General features: G+C 46.6%; 1 protein-coding gene across 4 annotated transcripts in view; it reads right to left on the bottom strand.

Annotated features, from left to right (window-relative positions):
• Positions 1–3761: 3761 nt before the first annotated feature.
• The window catches only part of PKP4 (plakophilin 4), a 51441-nt gene continuing 35554 nt past the window's right edge, over positions 3762–19648 (bottom strand). For all 4 annotated transcript variants that reach the window (XM_026852359.1, XM_026852358.1, XM_026852356.1 and 1 more), the window contains exons 9-19: positions 15398–15581; positions 14002–14119; positions 13336–13527; positions 13025–13198; positions 12047–12197; positions 9792–9987; positions 8289–8373; positions 8067–8184; positions 5601–5732; positions 5330–5403; positions 3762–4742 (exon numbers count right to left, since the gene is read on the bottom strand). In XM_026852359.1, the coding sequence (XP_026708160.1) occupies positions 4494–4742; positions 5330–5403; positions 5601–5732; positions 8067–8184; positions 8289–8373; positions 9792–9987; positions 12047–12197; positions 13025–13198; positions 13336–13527; positions 14002–14119; positions 15398–15581 (1673 nt within the window). In that variant the 3' untranslated portion in view covers positions 3762–4493. The remainder of the gene's footprint in view (positions 4743–5329; positions 5404–5600; positions 5733–8066; positions 8185–8288; positions 8374–9791; positions 9988–12046; positions 12198–13024; positions 13199–13335; positions 13528–14001; positions 14120–15397; positions 15582–19648) is intronic.

The following is a 19648-nucleotide window of genomic DNA, read 5'->3' as shown; positions in this document are numbered from 1 at the left end:
CCCCCCCCCCCCCCCCCAGTGGCAGTCTGTTTTGGTATGTAAAGAATTAGTTTGGGCATTGCACCATAATGTGGCATTTTCCATCTAATGGAGGTAATTGAGATCTCCCATCATCACTGCAGTTACTGAACTTGCTGTCCTAAGGCCCTTCCTCGACCTGTTCCATCGCTCGTTGCCTTCCCTGTTTGGCAGTCAGGGATGCAGCTCTAACACCTGTGTCCCGTTAGGCCCGGAGATGTCCTTTAAGAGAAATAAGCATTCTAATCCAACCAGGCTTCTTGGAAGTCTGCATGCCTGTCGTCTTGTCAATTTTTTGGTAACCCTTTAAATTAGAAATAGGCTTTTTCCGTCCTTCTACAGACTGTTACTTACCATTTGCTGTCTGACTTTTTGCCAACTTGTCTTACTCTCTTCCTGAAGACATCAAGCTTTTATGCTTTTCTTCAAAGGCTGTCTCATTCAGGGTTGTGTGGTCTTCTGAGCCTGTTGTACTTCCCTAGACTTTGATTTATTAAAAAAGTTTTAAAATGTGTCAAACGAAGTCAATGGTATTTGTCAGAGAACTTTAGCTCATCTTTGAAAGCAAAGTTTTAACCTGCAAGACTCACCTAAAGATTCTCATTTAGTTATATGGAGCTAACGTGACTGCGCCATCCTCAACTTCTGCTGACCTGCCCGAGGTTTTGAGGAGATACAAGTATCAGATATATCAGAAGAGGTGTAGTATCAGGCTCAAAACTTAAGTCACAGAAACTGGCAATAAAAAAGTCAACTCAGCATTTGTTTTCATAGCTCATAAACACAATTGTTACTCCTATCACCATTAGCATTACAAGTTACTACCTCAGTGGTATTTCACTGATCTTACATAAACATGAGCTGCTATCAGATATAACCACAGTGAAAAAACCTCCATGGTAGAAAATTAATAGATGCCATGGCTTCTTTCTGATGAACTGCTGATTTCATACGTAGCAATGTAGTGTTAGAGGCTATTGCATGAGTCATGTATCGGCTGGAGACTTGTTCCCGAAAAAAGACACAGAAAAAATAACCCAGTTTACATGGATTTCACAAGGTGTAGCACCTTCGCCTGGCTTATGCTGGATCAGCTTAAACACTACCCGATTTACCATTTCCCCTCACGGATGAGTCTGTAATAGGGATCACATTACAGCATGAAAGTTTCTTAATACCTATTCACAGGATTTTTCTGCTGTGTAATTTTAGTACAGTTGCCCTAATCACTTTTTCATTCCTAATCTGTTGTTACAGGCTATGAAACACTGTGACAACTGTGTATTTGAAGTACCTAAATAATTTTGCTGTTCTTTCCATTTTATAGGCTGCATAGCAATTCGTCCCCGTGCAGTGTTTTTAGCCCTGTGTACCTGAGGCTTTTGGAAGCCTAATGCTGCTGAGTTTATGCTGATACTCAGCTCAAGCACAGCCTGCAGAGAACTGAGGTTTACTTGGAAGACAGGGGCATCCCTGCTCACAGGCTCCTTCTTCTGAAGTGCTGTTGTGTGGAAAAGGGGCCGTTTCTTTGAGGATGACTAGTAGATCTTTTCAGACCCCCAAGACTGACATCTCACTAGATGCCGATGGTTGTTAGGAAGGCAGCACTGTGCACAAAAGCATCAGACAGTCTTAAACCTCAGCAGCAGTAATTGTCGAGTTCACAGGACTGACGGAATGAAGCGAGTGGTGCAGCCAGGAACGAGTCCTCGTCTCGTTCTGCCGCAGAGCCAGAGGAATCCTCACACCTTTGTGCCTCAGCCGGTGAAGGCTCCTCCAGTCTCTTCTACCCAGCCTCACCTACAAGAAATTCCACCGCTGGTCTCAAAACAACAGCTTTCCTTCTAGGCCCTTTATCTACTGTTGGTGGCAGCTGCAATAATTTACCCATGGCCACAAAGTCATGCTTTGGTTTGTTTTTAAAAGCTGATTAATGTTCACATTGGTACCTTTTATGAGCGTTAGTCTTTCTCACCGTAACTCGAACACAGAGTACACGTGACTGGTGTGATGACAAAGGTGTTTTCCCTTCAGTTAAACTCCTGTTAGATCTGATAGGCTAAACTTTGTCTTTTTCCAGTGTTCACAATCCTTCTTATAGCCAAATCTTGGTTTTCTGTGTAACTCACCTCTGTTCCTACCAGGCTCATCCATGTCCCTCTCCTTGGCTGCCCTGTGAGGTGGGGTTGGCCGTGAAGGTTCCGTTTCCCCTGGCAGTTCACCCCTGCTCGTCAGGCCTGTTCGGACTTGGCAGAGCTGTGTCACGCCACAGCTGGGTGTTCTCACTGGAGCCATATACCGATTTTACACGTTTTAGGCTGTACCCCAGATCTGAACACTGAAATGGAATTGTGCCCTATTTCTTCCCTGCTTCCGCACATTGAGTCTGAAACTGCACATAAAGGGAAATTCGCCAACAAATACACTGTACAGATAATTTTAATCAGTATAGCACCAAGATACAATGTGTAAAAATACATAAATAAACGAGACCAGTAAAAACAAAACAAACATAATGAGCTATACATATATTCTACAGCATGAAAGATCCAAATTGGGGATGCTGTCCTGAATCCTGCTGAAACCTGATCTTGATGAAACTGCCTCAGATGAGAAGCAAAAACCATTCCATCGTACCACTGTTGTGTTGAAATGCCTCCCTCCCTCCTTTAGAGAGTTACTAGCAGATTCAAAGCAGCAAATAGTAACAGACTGTGAGCCCTTTCAGCCTATTATTTTGTTACCTGAAGCTGACTGAAATCTTCCTGGGGCAATGAAATGCCAAGTAAGCGTTTGGCTCGGAGCTCACCACCTCCGGGAGGTTACAGGCACCAAAGTTCGCGCATGGCTGAAGGGAGGTAGAATGAGGAAAGATCAGTGGCAGAATTATTGTTACAAGAAACAAACTCAAGTAAATGGAAACTATTTTCTATCCTAAAAGAAAAAAAGTCAGTCTTCTAGGACAGTGAAGGCACCACCTGCACATACTGTCCCCGCAGGAGCGGCGGCACTGCAGCCAGCGGGGCTGTGGTCAGAGCTCAGCCTGGTCACCGCTCGCACCCCGCTCGCCTCCCCCTCCCCTCTTTTCCCCTTTGCAGTCGGGGCTGGAGTAGCCCAACCAATGGAGGAAGAGTGAATTTGCCTCATCATCTAAACTCGAGTAATTACCTTTTCCACTTACCTTTTCCACTGTCACTGATGCACTCGGGGTATTTGGAAACATCAAAAACTGAAGGAAAGTGCGATGATGGGGAACAATAATTATGGTTACAGACATGTAAAGTTAACAGACTCTATGGCGTGTGGAAAGTAGGTGATTTAGTTACTTAAAATAATCCAAGATTTTTATTGTGAATAGTTCCAAGCAGAATGTAGTCAAAGCGGAGACTGTAATTTCTATGAAAACAAGATCATCTTATTTTTCTTAGGGAGAGCCAGGGGAGGAGTCGAGCAACGATGGGAAGAAAACGGAATAAGAGTTCTGAAAGACCCTGGGTTGCCCATCTCAAAAGTAAAACCACTAGCCTAGGGGAGAACGGGAGGAAAGTGCATGACTTCACACTTTGGTCTGCCAGCCTGAAAATTCAGAATCTATGCGGTGAAGAAAGCTGGGAAAATCTGGCCCAAATGTTTTGATACACTCAACCTGCCTAAAAACGTGCAATTAGAGTTCATGGTATTTGTTTCCGAATATCACACACAGAAAAATATATATATTAAAAAATAAAAGAACAGGGAACAGCTTTCCATGGATGAGACTTCCATATTTATTGTTACTCCATGTGCATAGAAAATGGCAGTGAAGTTTCTTATGAAATAGGCAGGGAATGGGAGAGGTGTAGATATACTGGACTGGACTTTGTGCTTCAAAATTACACTATTAATTTTTTAAAGTTTTTTTTTTCTTTTAAAATTTATAACATTTTCTTGGAATATTTTTTGTGCATGATGTTTCAAGTTCCTTTTAAAATGACACACTGCATTACAAATGGATGGCACTTTAAACCAATGTGGCAGTTCCATATTTACACCAACAAAAAATTTACAAGACGTAATAGCATACAATCTTGACATTTAGTAATAGCAATAAAACAAGGGCATCCATTTTATTTTTTCTGTACAAACTATCAGAACAAGACTTTTATTCACATAATAAAAAAACAAAATCAGCTTTAATTTGCTCTGACCTACACTCTTTCCAAATTCATTTTACTCAATTCTCAAACCTTTCATCACATCGCCCACACCCTCACCAGACTACAGGAGCTACAAGTAATTATACCTAACATCTAAACAGAGCAAAAAACCATCCCTTCCAGTTTTTCTTCCTGACAATTCTTCACTCAAAAAAAAAAAATCTTCCTTGTTCCTTCTTTTATTTCACTTTCACATTTCATAACCAAAACAACAAATGAGGCCATTCCATTTCTTCTCAAGCAAGATGAGAAATACACTGTTGGTTTTTCTCTTTGATGCTACACCCAGGAGTCAGGTGAACCTGGGTACTGTTCTGCTCTATAAGAAGATCGTCTGGTGGAATAAAAGTCTACATAATTCGTGGTTGATTTCAGTCCATATTGTGTTGTGTAATCTGAAGTCGCAGGGAAGTGAACTCGATCATCAAAATATGGGTCTTCATAGCTATGTGGGGACTGCAAGTATAACCTGTATGCATCATAGTTTTTTCTGTTGGTATCTTCTTGACTGTAGTACAACTGCTGATGCTGTTGACAAAATGATAGAAACATAAGATTTCAAATACAATTAGAAGAGAAAATACTTGTTTCTCAAACTTACAGACATTATGCAGAACCTTTCCCTAAAAAAGTGAAGTGCAGCTCTAGCAATGATGACAGTAACACAGGTTGTGAGAGGTATGATCACAACGTAGGTTTCAAACCTCCATGAAATGTATCTAACTTGTAAATTAAACTAAATACAGGAAAAGCCTCTATGTCTCCCTGAATGTCTCCTCCTGCATTCACTGGGGAGCCCGTAACTCCAAATGTCATACTGCTAGAGTGCAGTAGAAAGTTCAGAACCTGACCACACCTACCACAAAACCCAGTGAAGTCGCAGGAGTGGTCTCAGACCCCACCAGAAGAACAACACGCTAAAATATGTGAACATGAAAGGGAAACACAAAGGTAACAGGAGTGGGTAAGCAGCTGCCAGTTAAGCCCAACAACTAACTACGCTACTACGCTAGAGATACTCTGTAAAAAAGCACTCTAATACAAAGTGCATCTGTTAAACACTCTGTGCTGAGTCTTGTTACCAGTGTGATTTCAAAATACAATTTTGGAGTCACCTGTAGTCGTCTGTTTTGTTCTCTTGCTGGTGAGGAGTAGGAACTGATGTAAATCGGTGAAGGTTTGCTGGAACCTGTGAGAAAACAGTTTATGGCATAAATTTCAGTTTTTATTCTTTTCTCCATAAATCTATTTGCTCTGTTTTACCTAGAAGAAATGATGTAGCACCCAAACAATTAACTCTGCAGATTTTAGTATCCAGTGATAACACCAGAGCACAGGCAGGTTTTTCCCCCAGCAGTACTGGCTAATGCCCGGGTGGTCTCTCACCAGTGTACATGTCTTTGTGGGTGATGACATCGCCTTGGTTGTTGTAATAGTGCACAGATGGCTGCGTTCGGTCGTATTCGGAGCGGGGCTCTCTAATGCCCAGCAAAGCCGGTGACGAGGACGTGCTGCCAACTGACGGAGAGGAGGAGGGTCAGTACGTACCACGAAGCCTTTCCCGTGCCAAACGTCACCCCCTCCTCACCCCTTCCTCCCCCCAGCATTGCCACGAGAGATGTGGCCAAGGGGCAGAACTAGCACCTCATTCTTCCTGGACGAAGAGCCCCAGTGACAAAAGCCACCACCAACGTACCATGAGATTACAGCTCAGTGGTGAGTTCCTGCTCTCTAATGCCTGCAGCTGACACCACAAGCCCTACCTGTTTCAGTTTGCATATGACATCGTTTGTCTGCATTCAGATGATACTGGTGCTAGCACTTGTGATCTTATCTAAGTTACACTGAAATAGAAATTTTTAAGTCCATCCTATCACCTGGGACAGGACAGAATAACGTAGAGTCTGCCTGGCTGAGGCGATCCGTGTGCAGGCCTGTGCTGCAGCTCTCGTGGACACCGTGCTCAAGCTGGCTGACAGCCCTCGTCCCCTCACAGCCACGGGTGACTGACTGCGCTCTTACAGCCAACAGCTGAACCTCTACTGTAGTGGTACAATGTCTGTTCTGCTAAATCATCCCTGGCTTACAGGCCACTCAGGTTTTGTTGGTTTAGAAAGACTCCAGTAACACAGGAGAAAACGACTTTAAAATAATTTCTAGAGATTTTGCTTACAAATATTCATCAATGATATCTTCTTCCATTAGCTGTGTCCATTACATCACATCTCACAATTCTGTGTGATTATGGGTAGTTTAATTACAGATATTATCCAGACATATTAATGGCTAAAACCCCTAGATTTGGAGTTGTCATTAAAATTCTGACATGGGTCATCACAATGTGCGTGTTAATAACTGAGTGACTGAGAGAAGAACAACGGCTAGAGGCCAAGCGTAGCTGCTCCAGCATGCAGCAGGGCCACCACAGCTCCCTCCCTGGATGTGCTCTACGCTCCAAACTCCACCTGACCAGTCTAAGCTTGTCCACGCTCTGGAACAGAAAAGCAGATGCTTCCTGTTTGGACTTTTTACAGTACAACAGCCTCTCAGTACCATGTTAGAGCTGCCCATTTTACTTCCTACTGGTAGTTCAGAGAAGTGGAGTAAGGCAGTTGTTCTGCTGGCGTATCTTGAGAAAGGAAACACCGAGGTAAGAGTCTGACAGCAGGTACTGGAAAATCCTGTCACACTCTGGTGGAACCCGGCCAGCTCCCTGGGCCTAAGCCGTGTTCACTTACTTGCCATTACTTGTTTTGAGAAGTGTTTGGCTCTGGCAGCAGGTGCAGAGCTACACCAGGCTGTGAATCACGGAGGTGTTTTGATGCCAGCACGTGCAACCTGGCACCTGGGTGTACGAGGGCAAACTGCCTCCAGGACCGCGTGGTGAGAGCGACGGAGACACCCGGACAGGACACTGCTCCGGAACCGTGGGGGGCTGGGAGAGACCTGCACGTGGGCCATGGTTGAGGTCGGCCTAACAAAACCCTCCAGAGCTGTGAGTGCAGCCTGCTGTGGGGAACCTGGCGCGGCAGCTGCATGCTCCCTTCCCTGGGCACCTCTCACAGGGAAACGGAGCCCTGCCTGGGCCCTCGTGCGGCGAGTAACCGCTCACCAAGGAATGCCTGAGGGCTGGTTTATGTAAAGTAATTAAACAAGAGTATTGTAGGAACTGGTCACTCATTATAGCAGTCACAGTAGACAGGTATTTCTCAGTATTAACAGAGATCTATTCATGTAAAACCAGAAGAGTAAATGGGATAAAACAAAACACTGAATGTAGACAATATACAAGGTTTCAAGCAGGTTTTGTGTCAGCCCCCTCATGAAGATCTAATTCCTAGCACTGAAGATGATAAAGGAACAAAGGTGAGAAGTAAGTGGAGTCAGAAAAGTAAGATTTCTGTAATTGTCTTGCTCGTCCCAAGGGGACATTACACAACTGGGAATGAAGACGGGTCCCTTGCTACCGCTCTGGTCCTCCCGACACTGCCCAGGGCCCGCGGCCCATCAGGCTGCACCTGCAGCGCCGGGTCGGACGGGGACGGCTCTGGGGGGGATCAGTCAGAAACAACATCAGGTGTGACTGAGGATTTCACCTGGCAACGCCCAGCCTAGCCGTGGTATGGCCCCGAGCACCCTTATCCCCACCAAAAGGCTGATGCAGAGACCCCCACAAAGCCTGCAAGTCAGCTGGGGCAACAGCCAGAGCATGAGGCGCTTCTGTCGAAATGCAGGAGAGACAGCGCGACCTCCATGTTCTAGGCGAAGGACTGGTAAAGTGAGAGGCTGTTTGGTTTAAAAAACGGGATATTGGGTACCCCCTACGGTGAATCTTTATGTTTCTTGGCTGACCTGACTGTATGACAGGAGACATCTGCTGATTTGCTGTTGATAGTGAAGGATGCGATTTGAATCTCTCTCGCTCCAGTGTTGATACTGGTGTAATAAAATGACTTTGATTCCATCCATCCTGTCAAGTGGCAAAAAGAAAGAGACATCAAAAGAAATCGCTTTTCATTAAATTAGGAGTTTTTGTAGAACTGTTTCCCAGCATAGGCTAATTTTGTCATTTACCTTTTTATAAATGCTGCGGAGATCTCGGTATTGCCATAATGTATTCAGTACCTGGGCAGCTGCCTTGACAACTTTCAGTGATGATCTAAGGAAGTAGAGCGTTACATTATCAGAAAGCCACTTGATTCCACTTAAAAAGAACAAGGTTCCTGAGCTACAGAAGAGCCTGATACTTGTTGCTGTGAAGCGAGTCAGGTCACCCCACCAGGCCCCCACAGGGCGTGAAGAGCCGCCTCAGCAGAGGCTGGTGCAGAGTCACCTCCTGCTCCAGCCCAGACAGCTGCTCGGGTCACTCACGTGAGGATACAGTGGCCACCCGCACTGTCTGCCAGAACTAAAAATCATGAAAAGCAGCATTCCATTTAGTGCATTTCATGAGAACGGAGGCTACAAACTTCCAGTCGTTGTGTACAAAATTCCTAACTGTAGAAAAATCCAAACAAATACGGGAGAGCTGGTATTGAAAGTCTCCAGACATCCTCATAGTAAGACGTTATTCTTTGGGAAAACACTTTTCTGCTCACAAGATCAAGGCCAGGAAAACTGCTCTAGCTGTTATTAAAAATAAAATCATGCTGTCTTTTTAAAGAGAAATGGTAGTAAGCTGGTGGTGGCACTGAAGTAGCGACTGACCATTAAGTGCCATCTGTGTTAAATATGGGCTGCCTTCTGTCACTGTGAAGAGTCACCCAAACAGTTTTTGAAAGAAAAGACTGACAGAAAGTGCAGCTGTTGGTGTGAATCAGTGAGCAGACACTCTTAATACGTTCACAAGATTTAAAATTTGTTTAGTGTACCCTGTTGCCTCATAAACGTAAGTACAGCTGCAACTGCACACGTCGTCTCCACAGAGCAGTGAAGTCATGGAAAGCATCGGGGCACTCAGGCCTGCAGCGGGAACGAGCCCGCGTCCCTTGGACACCCCAAGAGTTGCACCCTGTGGATATCCAGGATACAGCTTCCTCTGGAGACTGACTGTGGCAGGGGCGGTACGCTGAGCTCCCACCGGCTCCCTGGGGCCTGACCCTGGGGCCGTGGCCCCGCCTCACCCCTGAGCTGGGCTTTGCCAGGCACCCGCCCCAGACCAGTGCCCGCGGGCAGCTCCCGCAGGCTGGGGTCTCCCCGGGGCACCCCAGGTGTAACAGCTGCTGCAGTATGGCCTGACAGAGGCACCCACGAATTCTGACTTTGGAAAGCGCTGAATATTCTACGTAGGTGTTTAAGAGGGAATGATTTTTTTTAATACCATTCAACCCGAGTAGGCCCCATTGCCGCGACTCCCACGTGCAGGGTAGGAGCCTCCGAAAGCCTGAGGTAGAGAAAACACTGCAAGGGTGGCCCCAGCTGCCGCCTCCCTCTCGGTGTGAGCAGGCTCTGCTAACCACTCCCGTCAGGATTGCAAAAGCAGATTCTCTTTTTTACTCAAAAAACACTTCCCACATTCTTAAGCGTTTTCGAGGGAACAGAGACACAGTTTCGGTATGAACTTGGTTGCCTACTTGCCTGTCCCCTCGTCCCTTCGTTATGTTCACCAGCTTTTCTATTCCGCCGGTATCAGCCAGGGCTTTGGCATTCTCCATGTTCTTACTGGTGACCTCGTGCAGAGCACAGCAGATTGCTGCCACCGTCTCATCCGACAGTATGCTGGGCCCGTTGCCTCCTGGGAGCCGATTCACCAGATCCCGCATAGCGTATTTACCTACAAAAACCCATCAACAGGACCAAGTGAAAAAACACATTTTGGTGCTTAAGCTTTGAAATTGTAGGACTCATCACAAAACTGCATCTGAAAGCAATAAAAACAAACACAGAATCAAAACCATGGAAACCTTCCAAGAATTCATATTTTACACAGAGCCAAGAGAGACTAGATATCAATTTTTGTTTTCCTTTTACCTTAAAAATGTGAGAATTTGCATTTTCACATTAAAATAGGAGCATCTGTAAACGGGAATTATTTGGGGAAAGCAGAATAATTCCAGGGGAAGCGTTCCGCTGTTTGTCACGACTGAAGGAGAGGTGCACACACCTGGGCTTCATTTGGGGGAGGGTTAAAGAAATCCTTACAGCAACTTGGAATTTCCTCCTTCCAGACATCTTGTTCACCTTATTTGTAACCCAAACGAGAGGGGATCTCAGCTCCTTCAGATTTCAGTTACTGACTGATGCCCAGGAATAATCACACAGCAGACACAGGAAATTAACTAAAGTTAAGGTAATTTTTTTTCCCCGTTTAGGCTGTGCTTTTGGTTGGATGATTAATTGATTTTATTGAAAACGGGCATTTGCACGGAACAGTGAATGAGTACGTTTACACAGTGCCATTAGCCATCTATTTTCATACTGTTCCTGAGAGAAAAAAATATCCCCCAAGCAATTCTGCAAGCAAAAGGAACAAGTTTTCAAACGTAGTGTTAAAGCCTCCCCGGCAGGGCTGTGTCCCACAGCTCCCCCCACTGCCCATCTCCTCTGAACTCCTGGCAGCGCTGGCATACACCAGCTGGCAGCCCCAGGCTCCTCTTCCCTTCCCAGCTCAGACCACGGACACCCAATAGTCCCCCCCCTACCAACGGCAGTAAAGTTCCATAAAACAGATGGAGTGGGGTAATTTATGGCTCACTTTAGGTCTCAAAATCTTTTATAAAAGATTCGTTTAGAGTGTACCTGGAAAGCCAGTAATTATGTCACAGTTAAGGCTTTGACAGGGGGAGGGAACAGGTGGAAGTGCATTCCTGAAATGAAAAGTTCTGCCAGAGAGGGGGGAAAAAAAAAATCCTCAAAAGATAATATCACATGAGTATGACCTGTGTGTGGGAGGTGCTATGGAACAGAATCTTTGTACTGATTCCTTCTGTGCGCAACACTGTGAGAAAGCGCGTTCTGAACACCTGCGATGGAGGAGCTTCAGAGAGAGGTAATAAAGTTCTGTTCACCTGCATTTACCTTTTTGAGAATAGTAATACTCCTATATGTATAAACAGCTGTTACATACTTATCCCACTAGTCTGCAACACCAAAAATGCTTCCATAACAAAAATGAACCTTTTTTACACTGTGACAGGTTTGCAGGGTCTGCTCAGGCCGCAGCAGCCTGCAGCTGAGGGTGAGGCACGTTCAACACTCGCCTCAATAGACTGAGGTTCCTCATCAGGGCAGGAAAACATTGTTTGGGTTTCTTTTAAATGCTAGGTAAGAAGGGTAGAGATGAATGCTTGAAGTATTAAATATGCAAACTTACAAAAGGGAAGTGGTCGGTGTTCCTAGGCAGTCCCCTGCCGACGGCTTCGCCCCGCAGACACGTGTGTGCCGCGTGGTTCCTGCCTGCTGGCAGGCGCCTCTTACTGGGGGGGGGGTTGCTGCCCTCCCCCGTCCCATCCCATTAAACACTGCAGCCGCCGAGGCCCGGGCCGCAGAGCTCTCCTGTCCTGTCCTCTCACCACACGTAAGAGACCTTGGAACCCCCTGAGAAGGCTCCCGCCTCGCTCCTGTTCTCCATCAGACTTTGTGCTGAGGGTTTCCTGTCCCGTTTGGGTTCTGCCCCTTGCCAAGGGATGGCCATGCCAGGCGGCCAACGGCAAGCTACGACCGCATGACTCTGAAAAGCTGCTGCTGTCACAAGGATTGATTTCTGCGACACGCCTGGTGATCCAGCCCAAGCAAGTGTGCCGTTCTACTGGCAGAACCTGAGCCTGGTGCTTTCCCAGCTGGGGCTCTGGCCCGCGGGGATGGTGCTCCCCGCAGCGCCGCCCTGGACTCACCGATGAGCTCCTTGTTGCGGACGTCCAGGGCCATGTTCCTCAGGGCCGTCGCCACAGATGAAACAACTCGGTCGTTATCCATCCTCAGCAGCTCCACAAGGATTGGCAGCCCCTTTTCTTTTCTTACGGCAGCTCGGATGTACGCTGCAAACTGCAGAAAAGCTCCAGTTACTCCCAATCTGCTACAACATCCTGACGGAAAGGATCTCTTTCTAGACTGTAATTTGTAACTATGTTGGGGGACACTGTCCGAAGAGAAGGTGATGACAAATGTCTACCTCTTCTGTTATGATAAAGGATCAGCGCGTGGTAGTTTTTCACTCATGCCTCTTACAAAGCAGTGTTTAAAAGAAGTAGTCTAAAGGCAAAGCATCTTAATAGATGACAAATTACTGAAAAGGGAACAGGGTTTTGGTTTTTAAAGACCCAATTTTATAGTGGTCAGAAAATTAAAAAGCCTTTGCTGTTTCTCTACAAGCAAAGCAAGCAATTAGGTTTTTTTCACTCTCTCCATGACAAATACATAACATTAATAAAGTGTTCTCACGTGGTACTTCTGTGACATACTGTATGCAAGAGCCACAGGCAAAAATGTATGGAAATAAAAAGAAAGCAAATACAAACAGTTTATTTATGCCAGTCTTATTCTGACAGCACACTCCCACCAGAACTCAGAGCTAGAAGATGCTAGAAGATTATTTTTACCTAATATGCAGTGAAAGAAAGCTGTTTCTGTTTATTTAAAATAAATTGTGGCCGCTTCAAGGCCAGTTTCCGTACTGCTCTCTCTGCCTACCGTCTGTCATTGCTTTTCACCGTGAGGACCTTGCTGCAGCACAGGAGCACTAACGACAGACGCTCGAGGGAAACGCGCAGACGCACACCAGAGTGACACGATCCTTCCACACACACTCCAGTGTCCTGTTAGAACACCCGGCTGGAACACGAGGGCAGGAGGAGGGTTGGGAACTCACGTACCTTCCAGTTGCCCGCAGAAAGGTTCTGGAGGGATCCTGCAGAGCCCTCCAGAGTAGCGGGGTTGGAGCTTTCTGCCAGAAGCGTGAGGTATGGCTTTACCACGGATGGGTGCCACAGCATTTCCACCCCCTTGGGAGACTTGGAAAATCCTGGTATAGGGCCGACTCCATCCCACTGAGGAATGAACACGTGTTTGTAATGACATCAAACCTCTAGATTTTCATTCAACATACGATAGTTCTTCAAGGTACATACTCCCCCCATCATTAGCTGAACTACAGTTGACAGATAATATGAGGAAAACAGCAAACCTGATCCTCCTGTGAAGTTTTTTTTTTCTTCTTCTTTTTTTTCCCCCAGCAACTCGGCTCCGAATCTTTGCTAGGTGATTCCTTTCCTAGCAAGTCATCCAATTCATTGATTCCCAGCAGACGGGCCTGAGGTACCTCCAGTTCCAGACGGTAAGACAGGTTTCTCAAGGTACACACACAGTTTTCCACTGTCTGGAGCCAAACCAGAAAGATGTCGTGTAATTAGTGACTTTCTTACATCGTGATGGAGCAACCCAGACAAAGTAACTAGAGGTGAAAAGGCATCTGGAGCACAAGCACTGAATTCAAATTCTGGGCCCTGGGCATTGCTTTGTTTCTCTGAGAAAACTGCAATCTCTCTCCTGATATCCTCAGACATGGAAATATCTAGAACAGTAAGCTCTACTCTACTGACTTATTTTTTAGTATTCTTAAAGTGAAAAGCACAAGAGCTTATGACTATTTTATTCAAGGATGAATACTTCAGCACTGCTGGCAAGCACAGACCAAGTTCTGCTGCATTACATGACAGGATGTGTCCGTGCATCAGCAAAGGGGCTGGGAGAGCAGACGGCGGCGCACACACGTCGCTGGCTGTTACAGGACATGGCCCCGAGATCCCGGCGGGGGGTCCAGCACTGCGGGGCTGCCACCGAGCGCACACACCTTGCTGTCATAGTCAGAGGTGTTCACACACGTGTGGATCACGTGCAGCAGCGAGTCCACCAGCCCCTCGCAGGATCGCATCTGCTTCCGGGCCTCTTCGCCAGCAGAGCTCAGGTTCCTGCAGGAGAAGGGAGCACAGTGTATTCACACACACAGGGTATTAACACACACACACACTCACTTCATTCCTGCAAAAGCTTTTAACCAGCAGATTGGTAACACAGAAATTTAAAGCAAATGCACCATTTTGTGCAGCCACTCACCCCCAATTCTTATAAAAGATAAATAGGATTCAAAGCTGTAATTTCAAGATAGCATCGACCTGCTGACAAAAGAGCTGTAAGCACAACCCCCTTCCCAGACTTCCCCATCCCAAATCTACGGCTCAGAAGTAGAACAGAGTGCTGAGCTGGCCTGTGCTGGGAACACCTTCTGTCTGCCCCTTCCGCGGCCCGTTCCATGGTGCAGCCTCACGGACATTTGTGACAGTGCTAGCCAGAGAGTATAAATATATGAATGTGTAGGTTAGGGTGTAGGGAAAGGAAAAGGCTGCACTGTGCTTTGGAATAAGCCAAGGACATACACCAGTATTACCTGGCAGACGGCGTGTCACAGAACCTGCCCCTGGCTGTGCCCTGCAAGCGGCAGCGCCCGGCCCCAGAGCTGCCCGGCCCGGGCACCACCTGCGCCCCTACGGCCCGGGCTCCTCCTCGTCTGCCCAAACCACCCAGTGAGCAACAACAAAGTAGTTTATGAAAATATGCTGAGGTCTAGAAGGATGACCATCAAATAAAAAGCAATTCCAATTCTGTTTAAACATAATGGCCTTACCCCGCTGTTTAATGGAATACAATCTGAAATCCAATAAATTATAAACAAACCTACAAATGAACAGAAATAGCTCATATGCTACCCCTGGCCCTTGAAAGCTCTTTTCAGTTATTTTAGTTTTGCCTTTTATTGCTCTGAATACTTTTTTTCTTATTATTTCTGTTTGAGAAATCCACAAAGGGAAGAGTCAAACACTTTACTGATACACATGCATATACAACAATTATTTAGATGTATACAAAAATCGCCAAATGCACAATTTTTCCCCTAAATTATATTCATAAGCCCTAGACATAATTTGCAGTAATTAACTGGGGAAAGTGATCATAACTTCTTAAAGAAACAACCAAAATGTAACCACTTGCCATTATAGTTAGCACCTCTTTGTGGCTTTGTACTTTTCATCTAATATGGGAAAAAAAACAGTAAACCTGCCTGAATGCAGAAACTGTATGTGATTTATAGAATGCAACAACTCTTTTGTCCTAAAAATTACAGTACAGAAAGGACCTGTTGGATAACACGATTACTCTCTAAAAGGGAGTCTTCTAGGACAGCAGATTACCTCAGGCATCCTGTAGTATTGCGCAGAACTAGGGAAGTCTGAAATTTAGTTTTATGATCGTCATCAAAGGAAGAGCTGTTCCATCCAGAATGCGGCACTATCACAGTGTTTGTCAGGGTTGACAGAGCATCCTTAATGATTGTCATCTTTACTGCATCACATGAAGACAAGTTCCAGAGAACCCCTTAAGGAGAGATTTCCATTGCAGCACAGTCAAGAAAAGACTTGGCAGACAAATATAAAGCAACATTAACAACTTGAAAGACATCACTTTAAACAGGAGAGAGAATTTGCTTATGCGAGACCAAAAGATACATAATTAATCTGCAGTGTAACTTTAATATTATTCCAAGACTGTTGGTCAGTGAGTGGTCAGCAGAGCTGCCATGGAGAGATTCACTTTACAGACTGAAATCAATACTCCTAAGACTTCAGCCTGGCGTACTCAGCAGCACCTCAGGAGCCAGCTGGCGGCTGCGGCAGCTCTCCGGTGGAAGCGCTGGGATGTGAGATGATCCTCAGGATAACCCTAACAGGTCGGCACCCGCTGCGCTACTGCCGTCTCCAGAACGGTCCCTACGAGCACACACACTCGTTTGTGAAACACCCTTCCACCTTCCCGAAACCTGCCTCGAGCGCCCTGTCCCTCTCTCTCCTGATATCCTCAGACATGGAAATATCTAGAACAACACCCTTTCAGGTATCTAAAAGTAATCAACCCCACACCACAGACCAATCCCTCTCTTTGCAGCATGCCAGGCACCGGGCCAAATCAGGGCAAGCGGTACCAGCACGACGCAGAGACGCTTCTGTTCCCACAGAGGTCACCCGGATTTGCCAGGTGGATCCGCACAAAGCTTCACATGAAACAAAGAACGGAAGCCTTTGGCCACTGACTAGCGACTGGTTTTACTGAAGTCTGTCACCTCTGCGCACAGCTGCAGGCGCGCCCTCCCTGCAGCTGGAGCGGCACTGGCACCGCTGCCACCGCCTGGTTCCTCTGAGAGGAGGAGGCAAGGTGTGAACGCTGACACGAACAGAAAACGTCTCTCGGAAGCGAGCAGCTGCTGCAGCCGTTCCCAGGGAGGGACCAGCCAGAGGTGACAACGGCAGGAAGCTCCCGCCTGGCCGAGGTTCCGCAGAGCAGGTGGCTGTGTGGGTAACAAACGCGTCGGGCCTCGCGCCTCGGTGGGAGGGCAAACGGGCTCCAAAATGCAAACGCTCCTCACGGCTGGCACCAACACAGCGCAGCCCCAAGAGGAGCCGCCTCCTCCCCCGTGGCACCTGCACCAGCTGCCCCGCTGCGCTTGCCGACAGCAGCCTGAGGTGAGCGGGGTTATTCATCTGTCAGAAGGGATAAGGGACCCTTCATCCTACTCAAAGACTACTCAACCTACTCAATCTGGCCTCCAGAGGGTGAGTCCTCAACAACCCTGTAAGAGGTTTGGGTGAGGGAAGAAACAGATCACTATCTTGATTTATGTGAAACTTGGAGATTAAAGTTATAAGCTACTTCTTAAAAAGACACATGGAAGAGATCTGGCAATATTCTGGGAGAGAGGTTGTCTATACTGGAAATCTCTACACCTCTGCAGGCAGAAGTTAACAGCTAAAAGCAAGGTCACGAGAACACAAGAGTAAAAATGAAGTGAGAAGAAACCAAATCTACGGGTGTCACGGCTGAAAGACCAGCAGTGTTTTGCAAACGTGAGGTCTTGTGAAATAATTTCTGAAAAAGTGACAAAGAAGGTAGTGGCAGGTGGGTAGTAAGCCACTAAGGAGTTTTCAGTAAAGCTGATTTGAGATCAGGCAGAACCTGGAAAGCCAGTATCCAAAAAGGAGGAAAGCAGAACGGAGGGCAGATATGGGTTTGGTTTGGGTTTTTTTTCCATGTGAAATGTGGGAAGAACGTCCTGCACTGACACTGCTGCATTCTTGCCCTGCACTCCTGGGGCACTCAGCACAGAGCTGAGACAAGAGCTACTGCAGAAACGCGACAGAAACTTTGATCCCAGCAACTGCAGGAAGCAGAGCAGTGTTGCACAGGCATCCATCAGCCAAACGCAAGGCCACCGACCTTCCATCCACAGGCAGGGTTCTGCAGTTCCCCACCCCGCAGAGTCTTCTGACATTCAGACACAGAAGTATGAGATCTGATAAAGATTACCAGCACAACTGTATATTCAAGTAGTATGCTAAACATGGCATTTAATATTTCATCATAAAACACAGTTCAAAAGTTCATCTAAATTCTCACCAGGTACTCATCTTACTCTAAATATTTTCCTCACATACAGTATTTTACTAATTGTAAAGTAGTATAGCTGTGTACGCTCAGCAAAACACATTAAACAGCATTTCCACAAGAGCCCAATCAAATTGTGACTATAAACCATATGGCTTTCAGTTTGGCTAGATCTTCAACATTCAGTTTCCTCAGAAGTAAATTATGGGGGGACAAGGCAGTAAATGTTACAAAAGTTAACAACAAAAAAGTTTATAAGACAGCAAAAGTTCTTAATACAGCCCCACAAAAATAAGACAGAAAAATCTTTCAATGAAGCATCCTTTTTCTCTTCAGTAAGACAAGGGGCTCTGCGGGGGAACAGTACACGAGGGGATCTGTGACCGTCCTGCCCTCAGCCGTGACACGGCAGCCCGTGCACGTGCGTGTCACACAGGGACGCCCATGCCAGAGGCTCCTGCCTCCGGGGCTGAGCCCGCGCACGGAGACGCCGCCGAGGGCTGGATGGGGACTGTGACTGCTGACCGGGCTGTCCCCGAACGCTGCTCTCCTCACCGCTCACCCACCCAGGGAACAGGCTGCCTGGCCCTCAGGCAAGGATTGTGCAGTGAACCCTCGCACGGGCCAAAACCCCCTCGCAAACCTTCCCACTGCCTTTTCTAAGCCCAAGGCTTGCTTACCTGACAGCAGTTCCTTCAACAGAAAGCAGAAGGAGCCCAAGCTCTGAGATGGGACCAATCTGATCCTCTCCTTACGCTGGCTTCCCCAGAGAGTGCTAAACACTGCCTAAACTCAGAAGTCTCATTTTGTTGGGATCTAAACTAGGATATCTATCTTTCTGAATGCAAACAAACCATGCAATGATGGAGTTAAACAGTTTTGCTGGGACCCTCACGCCTGTTGCGTCTCGCCATCAACAGGCTCCTCCCCATCCAGCCTCCCGAAAATGGACTGGACACGCAGCCATGAACAAATGAACCAAACCTGCCATCGGCCTCAACAGAAGCTTCTGAAGCTTGCAAAGAACACGTGCCCAGCTGCTCCCCTTTTTTGGACTCTCCACACCAGCTGTCTTGGCATTCAGTATCCTCCTCTCACAGTTCCTCACCCTCACCACATGGTGACAGAAAGCTGACAGAAATCTTAAGAGCTGTTCTTTTTCCCCTCCCAGCTCGACTCTTACATCTAACTTTTTCCAGCCTGGCACGAGATGGCAAAGCCCCCTCCCTCGCTAGATTTGTTGCTCCCGCTCTCCGGCCTGTTCTGTGCTCTCACAGGCACGAGGGAGTCTGCTCCAGCACAGCAGCACTTGCTTTAACCGGTGAGAGTTCACCTCCTGACAAACCTCCCAGTGGTTTTGGCCCCTCCCAGGGATTTCCTCAGGAGCCCCGAGGCCACAGGCGGGAGCAGGTACAGCCAGCCCTGACCAGCAGGTCACAGCCTCTCCACCACAGCCTTCACCCTCCTGGACCCCGCCGCACCTCACCGCTCCCTGCCTGACAGAACACCCGCTTCAGTCTTCTGCTTACAGCAAACTTCCTACTTGTACCCACTGTCTGGTTACTTTTTAAATCACCTGCTGTTTCACAGAAATATTACTTCCAGTAGTTTGACATGGAACCAAATAATAAACTAATTTATAAACAGCAAAAAGCAGACTGTCCCATTCACAGTCTGATAATTCTGAGGGACTAAAAATCTACAACAATGGATACTTCATGTTAAAGTGTTCACAGATTCTGGACACTTTTAATACCATCACAGACCCATTTCACTATTATTTATGACTTTTAACTCCAGTTCCCGTACAGCAAGATTTCCAGTTACAAAAGAGAATTTATTACAAACTGGGAAATAAAAGAAAATAATTAAAAAAGAAAATACTCTGAAGTTATTTTGTATGGTTTTTTCATAAAAGTTTTGAGTGATTCTCAAAAATTGTTTATGGCTGCACCAAACTTTGTATTGCATTACTTTTACACACTCAAAATAAGCTGAATATTACT

The sequence above is a fragment of the Athene cunicularia genome (genome assembly GCF_003259725.1).
Source record: "Athene cunicularia isolate RWA chromosome 7 unlocalized genomic scaffold, athCun1 chr7_part1, whole genome shotgun sequence".
NCBI classification, from domain to species: domain Eukaryota; kingdom Metazoa; phylum Chordata; class Aves; order Strigiformes; family Strigidae; genus Athene; species Athene cunicularia.
The sequence above is the reverse complement of the archived record's forward strand: the minus strand, read 5'-3'. Positions and strand labels throughout refer to the sequence as shown.